This window comes from Myiozetetes cayanensis, unplaced genomic scaffold (genome assembly GCF_022539395.1).
Source record: "Myiozetetes cayanensis isolate MyiCay16 unplaced genomic scaffold, myiCay2020 scf6-25, whole genome shotgun sequence".
Taxonomy (NCBI): Eukaryota; Metazoa; Chordata; class Aves; order Passeriformes; family Tyrannidae; genus Myiozetetes; species Myiozetetes cayanensis.
The window spans coordinates 1,557,779-1,569,135 of record NW_026087853.1 but is presented as its reverse complement, the minus strand read 5'-3'; the positions used below and the strand labels follow the sequence as shown (position 1 = coordinate 1,569,135).

Here is an 11,357-nt window from a genome sequence, read left to right as displayed (position 1 = left end):
TCCCCATTTTCCAGTCTTTCCTAGAGGATTTCTGCCCTAGTTCACAGGACAGAATGCCACAGGCTGCTTTCCCCAGTGCTCCTCTCCACAGAAACCAAACTGCTCCTTGTTGTTCCTCTGCCTCTACAGCAGGAATTCACCTCCTTCCCCCGTCACACTCGGCTTGCCCGGAGGGTGCCGCGTCTTTGGCGACCTCACTGAAAACAACCTTTACTTGTGAAAACGCTTTATTACCCCAAAAGCAGTCACGTGAGAAGGCACTTTTGTTACACCACCAGAAAGAGCACTGAGCTGACATGGAGCACTCCCCCCCTGGCTAAATCATGGTGGGCACGACGCTGGTGAGGGCGATGTCCCCGGCGATGCAGAGCTTGGTGACCTCCTTCAGCCTCTTCTCGCGGAAGTTGTACTGCAGCAGGTGGGCGTCGTTGACAGCCACCTTGAAGTGATCCGCCTCGCAGAGGATTTGCAGCTGAAATTAAAAGAGAAACAACTCACGTTGGATTTGTCCTAGGAGAGGTTTGAAGCCACAGGCTCGAGCGGGCTGGCGCTGGCTGGAAGCTGCTGCCAGCAGAGTCCAGCCCCGTGGCACGCGGAGGAGCTGGTGCGGCAACTCTCAGCTGCAACACCCGTGACCTTTGCCTTCCCCAAAACTCTGCTGTGCTCTGCCTCCTCCCATGTTTTAGCCCACTTTCTTCCTCCTCCTGACCACGCCAGTCACTCGAAGCAGAACTCAGAGTAAACCCACTCTGTGGGAGAAAAAGCTGCCAGCGGCGAAAACGCGTTATAGAAAACCTGTCCAGCAACTGCTGCAGAAAAACTGTACAGGAGGAGGATTTCCTAATCCACAGGAATAACAGAAGGGGATCAGGATGCTGGGAAGGTGCTGTAGGACCTGCTGTGCTGGACAGCCAGGGAAGCACACAGGGTGGCTGCCCCAGAGGCACCTCTGGGAGCTGATTCCTGCGCCAAAGCATCAAGGTCCTTACAGTGGATCTTGTTGCCCAAACCCTCCCGGAGCTACTGCCACACTGAGACTGAGCTGGGATGGGGGTTTTTGGTACCTTGAAGGGTTTTCCAGCTTCAAATGGAAACCTGGGAGCTGTCCTCTCCTCCTTCCCCCAGATTTCTTGGAACTTTGAATTGCAGACGATGACTTTCTTGTGGTCTTCGTTGAAGCGGGGGTTGAAGTGGAAGGCAACGTCATTCCCTCTCTTGAAATCCAGTGAAAACCTTCAAAGACAATAATGGACTCACTGCTTTTTCCACAAAAGCCCTGGGCTCTGTTACTGCTGGGCATCGACAGGGCATTTACACACCTATTTAGTGTAATATTTGATGTTCCACCAGACAGGTGTTACTCAGGAATGGAAAGCAACTTCCAGCCCCCCATGCTCCACCCAGCAGTGCTCCATGGAAAGACCTCCACCCCCAGTGCTGGACACCCCCAGTACCTGTTTGGCTTGGGATTCACAGTCCCAGTGATGGTGATGAGCAGCCGAGGGACGAGTCCTGCCTGCAGGGGCAGCTCGAAGGGGACTTTCTGGGAGACAACAGGGATTTGGTGTTAGCAAAATAACGTGCCAAAAGCCAAATCCCACCCCTGCCATCCCCCAGGGACTGCCAGCCCCAGGTCCTTCCCACGGCCAAGCAAAGTCAGGCAGTGAAGACAGAAACCTTTATAATATGATGGAGCCATTACCATTGGAGGAGCTGGTCCTCCCTGCGGAGGAGAAGGCCCAAATCCAGGGCCACTGGATGGTTGTCCTGGCGCAGGAACCGGCCCAGGTGCTGCTGGCGCTCCAGGGAAGGCTCCAGGTGCTCCCGGTGCTCCTGGATACGGTCCCTGTCCTGCTGGTCCTCCGGGATACGCTCCTGGTGCTCCGGGGTATGCTCCTGGTGCTCCAGGATATGGTCCTGGTGCTCCAGGGTATGCTCCCGGTGCTCCTGGATAGGCCCCTGGTGCTCCAGGATATGCTCCCGGTGCTCCAGGATAGGCCCCTGGTGCTCCAGGATAGGCCCCTGGTGCTCCGGGATACGCTGGGAATGCTCCAGGAGCCGGTGGTTGGTTCCCCCAGGCTGGGGCGGCACAGGGGGCTGGGTTGTTGCTGTTGGACAAGGCATCGGATAACTGTGGACAGAGGGGAGAGGAGCAGGGTTAGGTGGGGGAGATTCATCCTGGGATCGGGTTGAGTTCTCCAGGATCCATCCTTTTCAGCCTGCAGGATTTCCCAGGGCAAGAGCTCCGCTCTGAGCTGCTCCCCAGCTGAGCGCCTGGGCTGGGGTTTCCAGACACCAGTAAGTGCTGACGTAACTGCAGTGGGTTTTGGGATTTACACAGGTTAGCAAGGACACATTCCCATCCTTTCCAGAGGTTCCCACTTCGAGGCAATGCTCACAGGCCTCCCCCCCCTTTCTTTTTTTTTTCAAGAAATCCATACTCACGGAGAAACCGTCCGACATTTTTCCTGAAACGAAAAGACAGAGGTTGTTTCAGTCATTTTTAACAAGCACCATCCGGAGAGGAGAGATTTTTGAAGAGGCTTGCAGTTTACAGTGTTGGAAATTGCTACGTTCCCATCACGTACCTGCCTGTCAGAGCCGAGAGCTCCGGTGCCACAGGACAAATCCTGGTCGGATACCTGTGGGATAAATGGGGGTCACTGCTTTGAGCAGCCTGAACACCCAGGGGTGAATCCAGCCCAGACACCCTCGAGATGAAATCCACCCCTGGGCTTACAGCACTGCCAGTGTTATTCACTTCCCAGCCCTGAGGCACCATCCGGGAAAAGATTCCCACTAAAAAACAGAATCCCTGGCGGTGGGGAGTGAAGCAGGAAACAGGAGCTGTGTGGGGGCTAAAAATCCAGCACAGCACGTCAGGGACATGCAGCCACCCCTCAACAGGCAGGATGGAGGCGTGGAATGCTGAGAGGAGGGTGGCAACCTGGATACAGGTCCCCTTTCTCCTCCCATGCATTCCCAAATTTCTCCATACTGGCCCGAGGGCACACACTGGCCACTGCAGGCCGTGGGATAAAAGCTGCTTTACAAGTTTTATGAGTCCACACCACTGCAGGGCCAAACACACACCTGCCTGTGCCCAGGAATAGCCTGAGCTGGGTTCCTCCCATCAAAGGGAGCATTCATAGGAGAAGAGTGGGGGAAAAAAAAAAAAAAAGAGGGAGAGGCAGAAACAGGGAGAGAAAAGGAAAATTCCAAATTGAAAACAGAGAAGGCAAATTCTCTTCAAGAGTGACATTGGGATGCTCAAAGCTCACAGCAGATGTGGCTGCCACCAAACGCTTGGAGCCTGGTGGTGACCCTCTTGTCCGTGCCACTGCAGTGCTGGAGCCCTGGGACACAGCCCTCTGGAAATGTTCCAGTGGGATTTTTCCTGCTGCCACGGGAAGGGGTTTTCCTTCCACCTTCTTCGGCAGCACCTCAACGATGTATTGCACAGAATCACAGAACAGCTGAGGCTGGAAAATCCCTCCAAGATCACCGAGTCCAACCATTCCCCCAGCACTGCCAAGACCACCACTGACCCACTGTCCCCAAGTGCCACATCCATAGGGCTTTGAAATCCCTCCAGGGGTGGGGACTCCACCACTGCCCTGGGCAGCTCTGCCAGTGCTTGATGACCCTTTTGGTGAAGAATTTGTCCCTAATATCCATTTTAAACCTCCTCTGGCACAACTTGAGGCTGTTTCCTCTTGTCCTGTCCCTTGTTCCCTGCGAGCAGAGCCCGACCCTGCCCTGGCTCCACCCTCCTGTCAGGGAGCTGCAGAGAGCCAGAAGGTCCCCCTGAGCCTCATTTTCTCCAGGCTGAGCCCCCCCAGCTCCTCCTCCTCAGACTTGTGCCCTAATTTCCAACACCATTCGGGCAGCTGAGTTTGAACTCAGCTGGGATCTCTCCCCCACCGCTCTCTGAGCTCTGAGGGCGGATCGGCCGCAGGGAACATCCCAGCGCCAACGCCCATAAAACACCCCGAGTACTCCCTATATCCACACCATGAGGAAAACCTCCTGTTTGGGAAGGAACCCCAAGCTTTCTCCCCGTCGGGGCTATTCCCGGCTGTGTCTGGGTGTCCCCAGCCTGCCGCGCACCGACACCCGTGGGTTTGGGGGCACGGGCAGGGCCACCCGGCACCCCGCGAGTCGCAACCAGCCTTGTAGCTTCCTCGATAGTCCCCACCCCACCACCACCCCGAGCATCCCCCAAAACCGGCAAGGACTTTTCGGTGCGTCCCTGGGAGCGCACGCATGTCCCACCTCCCACTCCCACGGGGAGGAGAGCACGCTCAACCCATTCTTTTCGGGGATAAGTGTGCCTTATCCCCCGGGATGCCTCCCGGGGCCCGATCCCTCACCTGCGTGCGGCGGCTCCCGCGGCGTTTCTGGCGCTCCCGCACCGGGACACGGCGGGACCCGCCCGCGGGGGCGGGGACGGGGCGGGCACCGGGAGCGGCCACCCACGGGGTGCCCACGCCGGGGACACCCGTGACAGCTCGGCAACAGCGTCCTGTTCCCCTTTCTCAGGCGGTGACACCACCAAGGGGGGTGGGATGGGGGGGAATCCACAGGGAATCACTTGATTTCCTCGCTGTTTGCGCCTCCCGCGCGTCCGTTCCACGCGCGCTTGATCCCATTTCCCTGCCCTCCCCGCCCGGAGTCACCGCCAGGTGTTTGTTCCCGCCAGAGATTTGTCTGTGCATGTCACGGCTCCGCTTTAGTGGAGCTCAGTAAAACACAGTAAAATTGGCTTCTAAACTTCGAACGTTTTCTGCTTCTCTCTGAAACTACAAAAAAATAAAACCCAAAAGAAAAATCAAAAACCTCGAGGCTGGGAGAGGACGAGCTCTGGGAAGCTGTCAGAGGCAGATGGAATTTCGACAAGCCCAGTTTTATTTGAGGTTGAGGGTGAATCATCTCCAGTTTGCTCAATGGGATCTGCTTTAAGTGCCCTGCTTTAACTGCTTTAAGCTGAGGAAGTGAAAAAGGTGGTTTTCTGCTGAAATTCTGATCTGCTGCACCCTGCTCCTGCGAGAAGGGAAAGAAAGAGGAAGGAAAATGGAATGGAATAGGAAAGAATAGCTTTCATTTGGAAAATGATCACCTAATCCACCTGCCTGACCAATTGAGGGCTGACCAAAGCTTATTAAGGGACCCACCCTGTAATTGGTGTCATTACAGGTGTAGAAACTACTTCTGCAAGGCAGCAGCTGAACTGCTGGGTTTAGCTGATACTGCAGCTGATATTAAAAAAAAAAAAAAAAGGGGGAAAATATGTTGAATTTTGTCTTAATGAATTTTAGTATAAATTATTCTGGTTCAGCTCTGCTTATCTAATAGATTGGGCTTCAAAGAGAGCAGCCTCCTCTCCCTTGGGGCACAAGCCTGGATTTGAACATCCTTCAGCTTCGTGTAATACCTGCCACAGGGATTCAGACCAAACTGAAGTGTGTAAAAATGCAGGGATGCCTTATGGGAGTGGCTGGGAATTAAGTATTTCAGGGAAATATAGATTATATACTTAATAGACATTTAGTAATATATGTTAAGTGTATTAGTATATAAGAAATATACTCAATCAGGAAGAGCTGCTTCGCTCCCCTCTCACAGCACCCACCCCACCCCACCGTGAATACACACCACGATATCTTGGGGGGTGTTTTAGGGTAAAAGGGACCTGGAGAGGATTTAAGGCAGCTGTGTTGAAGGATCCCTGATACGTGGAGTGAGATCCCTGCTCTTCAGGAGGACCCTGCAAGTCCTTGTTCCAGCATCTCCCCAAAACAGCCTTTCTGACAGGTTATGAACCAGGGGCACGGGTGGATTGAAGTGACAGGCACTGAGTGTTTACGAGCAGGTTTGGATGGGACAAGAGGAAATGGCCTGGAGTGGCAGCAGGGAAGGTTTAGATTGGGTATTGGGAACGATTTCTTCACTGGAAGGGTGATCACTGGACAGACATTGGAACAGGCTGCCCAGGTGGAGTCCCCATTCCTGGAAGGGATTTAAAAGCTGTGTGGATGTGGCACTTGGGGACATGGATTAATGGTGGGCTTGGCAGTGCTGAGGGTAATGGCTGGACTCGATGACCTTAGAGGGCTTTTCCAACCTAAAGGATTCCGTGGTTCTATGGTTTCAGGTACTGGTGACTTCTGCCTTCCCAGACAAGGCTGTATGAACTCCTTAGTGCACAGCTTTTTCCCCACAGATGTCTTTGGCGAGGGAGATTTTCATCGAAAGCCTCTTTTGCTATTTTCAGGATTTCACTTGGACGCTCCAAAGCTTCACCAAAAAGCTTTGCCTGGGCTTTTTCCTGTTCCAATGCCATAAACTTTGTGCTTCCAGCCGTGCAACAGACACGTGGTATTAAAAAACTACTTGACCACAAGTCAGGGAATACACAAATCAAAATGTGAGCTCATTCCTGCACTTGAACAAACCAAGCTGCGGCGGGGACGATGAGTGAGGTTGGACGGGGCTTGGAGCAGCCTGGGATGGTGGGAGGTGGCAGGGGGTCGGAATGAGATGGGCTTTAAGGTCCCTTCCAACCCCAAACCCTCCTGTGATTCGGCACCCACGGGGTGGGTGCTGAGAGCCCTTTGCACGCAGAGCTGAGAGGTCCAAGGGTGCCCCACGTCACCTGAGTCACCCCGCGGTGACTCACCCGGCCTGAGCGAGGTGTGGCCACCGCGGTTTTTACACTTTTGCCTCTTGGGATTGGGAAAATCGAGCGGCTGGCTCACTGCCAGAGCTCTGAGCAGGGCAGGGCAGGGCAGGAACACCCGGGTTCCGAACGAGCCGTCACTCCCGGCCATGCCATCCCATCCCATCCCATCACACCCTCCTCCCCGCAGCGCATCGCGATGCCCGGCCGAGCAACCCTGGGCTGGCTGCTCTTCAAGAGTGCGTGAAGGATTTAGTCATGCCTCAAAAAATGGGCATATTCTGCTGGTTTGGATTTGTTTTTTGTTTGTTTGTTTGCTTGCTTGTTTTTTTTAAGCACTCCTAATTATCCTGTTTGCTTCAGAGAGTCTCAGGGTAAAAACGCAGCCCTGCTCAGCACCAAAGACAATTTAAAACGACAAGACGGCAGGTGGAGGACCCAGGGAGGCAGGCTGGCCACGAGAGCATCCCATTCCTTAGGGATGTGCTCTTCCCTGCAGCCAAACACAGTCCCAAAGCACAGTTTTCTTTCCCCCGTTTTAAAGTGCCCAGCATTTATCCAACAGCAAGAGGAAAAAAAGGATATTTAACAGTGGCTGGGGGAGAGTTAACGCTCTCCCCTTCAACCTCCACAGGGCTGTGGTTTGGGTTTGTGCTTGAAAGAACTTTGGTAACACAGGGATGTTTTGGATCTGGCTGAGCAGGGCTTACACAGGGATTCTCTGCTCCTCGCCCCACCCCACCAGCAGGGAGGCTGGGACGGGACACATCTGACTCCAGCTGGCTGATCCAAGGGATATTCCATATTACATGGTGTCATGCTCAGGCAAGGAGGAGGAAAGGGGGAATGTTTGAGGTGATGTTTGCTGTGATTTGTGTTTGTCAGTGATGCAGAGTGATGCAGTTTGCAGTTCCAGCTCAGAATTATCCACCCTTCACTTGGTCCCAGTACCCTTTATGCTGATTTACTTACACCAGCAGTTTGGCTTCTGCATCTTCTGTTCTTGTGGATACTCAGTCTCCCAGAGGCAAAAGACCCCACCCCCGTGGATAATCAAACTCTATCATGATAAATAACCTGAAAGCAGCAATTTCAAACTGTTTAGCAGAAACTGATAACCAGAAAGCTGCTCTTCTCTTTCTGATCGTAAATTAACTTGAAGGAAATCGATCTAGGGGGGCAAGAGGCTCGATGGCACTGGAGATCCACTTCCCTTCACAGAGCAGAACAACCCACACCCACGCAGGTTGTCTCAGTCTCATGATTTTCTGTGGCCTGACTCGTGCTTGGAGCCGGCAGCACCCACCACTGTGCAATGTTTGAGCTGCAGATCTGCCCCTGAGGCCGTGCTTGGCACAGTCCCAAAGTGTGAAACTCTTTGTTTAAAAAAAAAGCCACCACCTCTTCTTCCCCCCCCTGTGAGACACCTCCTTCCTCAGAGCCAGGAAAGAGGTCCCCAGTGCCATGGCTGCCTCTGTGGAGCCCCAGCTGCACCTCCTCGAGGGGTCATTGTGGCCTCAGCTCTTGCATTCCAGTGGCTGAGTCACCTCCAGCTCTCCTCAGCAATAAAAAAGGGCTTTGCAGCAAAATCAGGCAATGGGAATCTCCTCGGTGACCTGCCAGACTTGTGCAATGTCCTCCCAGGGCTTCTGAGAACAGGGAATTGAACAGCACATTCCAAAGTTTCCTTGGCTGCATCACTCACCTCCCCCTCTCCAAACATCCCCTTGGCCCAGCACTGGTGAAAAACTCCCTGAGAGAGAGGTTGAGACCTTCAGTAACTCAAGTTTGATGGGTAAAGAAAGCCCAAAATCAGCTGATAAAGAGCCTGGATCTCACAGCACCGCCCCTGCTGCTCACATGCACCTTCACATCTACCAGCAAGTCTGGCCTTGCTCTCTCTTTACCCTCCTTTTATTCTCTCTTTATAAAGCAACAAAGCAAAACTCCTGCCTTTGCAGCTTCCTCCTCCTCCTCCTCCTGGAAAACAGAGGAGTTCCCCTGGTGTGAAACTGCAGCTCGTCCATCCCCTCTGGCTCTGACTGTGCCAGGAGAACAGCAAGTCCAATCCACCCCAAAAAGCTTCACCCAGCTCCCAACCCTGATGCTGCAGATGAGCAAAACCCTGCTGCAGTTTGGAACTTTTATATTATTAAAGACTAAGAAAGGAGAGGCACTTTGGTGCCTGTCTGAGCACTAAGTTGCTTGAAATGAGTCTTGTAGCAAATTGTGTGGACAGAGATTTACAAAAGTCCTCAAATCCCCCCTGGCTCCAAACTTCACAGTAATTACAGTAATTACATCCTCCTCTGCTGCACAAACCCCCGTGCAGCCTGATGCCCAGGGGTCCTTAAGGAAGATCCTTCATCCAGATGTTGCCCAGATCCAGCTTTGCCATGGGAAAAGACACTCCATGAGGAGAGTAAAACCTCATGTGACATCACACTGAGCACACGGGGCTGGAAGGAAAATATGAGCGTCAAAGAAAGCCAGGACAGCTCAGCCTGTCACCAAAGAAAGAGATGTTTGCATTATTTATGGTACTACAAACAACATTTAGGACATCTCTGATAGGACATGCAGAAAACTGCAATATCACCTGCTCTGAAGAGTTTAAAATAACTTTATTACACAGCAATCAGAGACTCATCGAGGTTGGAAAAGACCTTCAGGATCATCGAGTGCCACCTCAGTGGGTGGCTTTTGTAATAGCTCAGGAGAACGGGAGAGTTGGAAAGAGAAGAGCTGTGCAGGAGTCCCTTTCCTCCTTCTGTTTGCAGAGCACAGAAATTCATTCTCCTACGAAACCTCACACTAAACAGGGCTCAGATTCAAATCCCACGCGCATCGTTTGTGTTCCTCCTGCAGCAGCCAATAAAGCACATGCAAAGATGCGAGAGAGTCACTAAAACGCTGGTTTCCTCCGTTTGTTTTTTTTATCAAGTTCGGTGTTAAAAGGAATTCGTACGGGATGCCATCATCTCCGCCTGGAGGCTTTGCCAGGGGAAGCGGAGCAGCAGCAGTGCCCTCTGCTGATGAGCAGGAGCGTGGAGAGCAAAATCCGGAGGGACCACATCGGGCTTGGCTCGGAGGTAACTGTGGTGGTGGCAGAGGGAAGAGGGGGAGAGGCAGGGAGATGTTTATCAAGCCATCACCACGGCCCAGACAAATTCAGTGACTGACAGCGCAGCTTGATGCAGGAGTTGGAGGGTTAATTGCTTCAAGAATTCCTTCCCCTAATCACGAGAACACGGATCTGCAAGAGCAGGGAAGATCTTGTGCAGACAACAGGAGGAGGACCTGAAATGAAACCTGAGGTGTGCCAGTGACTGCTCAGCACAGCCCTTCCCTGCCCTGTCATGGGAAAGTTGGGAAGAGGGCAGAACCACGGGCTTCGTGATTTTATCTTCCCATCTCTCATTTAGCAGGGAGGGTAACAGGGAACTGCAGAGTTCTGCTGCTACACTGGCTATCCGTGATCACTTATCTGGGTGTAACTCGTAATTTAACTGTGTCATAACTCACGATCTGCTGCACAGACGATACAAAGTCCTGACTCCCCTGCCTTCCCTGTCATCCAACGGGACAAACTGAACAATCAGTGAACCTCCGAAACAAAAATATCACAGAGCCATGGAATGGTTGGGGTTGGAAGGGACCTTAAAGGCTCCACCTGCCTTGCCGTGGGCAGGGACACCTTCCACTATCCCAGGTTGCTCCAAGCCCTGTCCAACCTGGCCTTGGGCACTTCCAGGGATGGAGCACCCACAGCTTCTCTGGGAAACCTGTCTGCAACACCCCTGAGAGAGCCTGCAGGCAGGAGTGACCAAATAGATGCCACCCACTGTTACCAACTTACCTGCAGGGGCGTTTTTAGTTCACTCAAATCCTACTGAACTGCGAGAGCAGAGCAAAAGTTACAGCAGGTGCTGCCAATACAGACACCTTGGAAGTGGGAAAACTGGGCCAATGCTGAGTGAAACATGGAAGTTTGATGTCCATGGAGCCATCATCCCCCTTAGACTACGCCCCTCAGTACCACGAGCTCTGCCCAAGCAGCAGCACACACAGGGATCCACGGGGATCCACAGGGATCGCTGGCTCTGGGTGGAGCCCTGGCAGCGAGTGCAGAGTGCCACAAATACTTCCACCCACCCACGGAGCACATCCAGGTCCAAGTCCACTCGGGATCACTCCCCAGGAGTGAGCACACCCTGGTGTGTAACACAGGGGCAGTTACTCCTCCAGCAGGGATGAGGTGACTGGAAGCTTTGTAGGAAACTTGGAACTTGCATTTCTTCATTTTCCAGATGACACCCAACGTACCAGTGCCTGCAGAACAACAGCTGTTTGGTGTGTAGGGAACTGCGCCCCAACAACTGGAATTTTGTGTTTAACTTGGAAACAGGGAAGCCAACATTAATAAAAATATGTATGGGACATTTCACCCTTCCTTGGGTGCCCAAGGGTCTCACTGCACAGAGACTCAGGGCAGCCTTCCTATTAGAGGGGAAAGGTGTCCCTGCCCATGACAGGGGGTTGGAATGAGATGATCTTGATTTGCATCCCTTCCAATCCAAACCATTCTGTGATTCCATGGTCACCATCTCTCTCTCTGGACAGTATGGAGGCAGTTTGGACAGGCTGCTCAGGGAATCCATGGCAGAGCCCGTGCACA

At 53.0% G+C, this 11,357-nt stretch overlaps 1 protein-coding gene across 1 annotated transcript in view; it reads right to left on the bottom strand.

Annotated features, from left to right (window-relative positions):
- Window positions 1–209: 209 nt before the first annotated feature.
- The window catches only part of LGALS3 (galectin 3), a 173,460-nt gene continuing 162,312 nt past the window's right edge, over window positions 210–11,357 (bottom strand). The window contains exons 2-7 of the mRNA XM_050336936.1: window positions 2,589–2,642; window positions 2,446–2,468; window positions 1,703–2,131; window positions 1,455–1,543; window positions 1,065–1,233; window positions 210–472 (exon numbers count right to left, since the gene is read on the bottom strand). Of these exons, the coding sequence (XP_050192893.1) occupies window positions 317–472; window positions 1,065–1,233; window positions 1,455–1,543; window positions 1,703–2,131; window positions 2,446–2,463 (861 nt within the window). The 5' untranslated portion in view covers window positions 2,464–2,468; window positions 2,589–2,642 and the 3' untranslated portion in view covers window positions 210–316. The remainder of the gene's footprint in view (window positions 473–1,064; window positions 1,234–1,454; window positions 1,544–1,702; window positions 2,132–2,445; window positions 2,469–2,588; window positions 2,643–11,357) is intronic.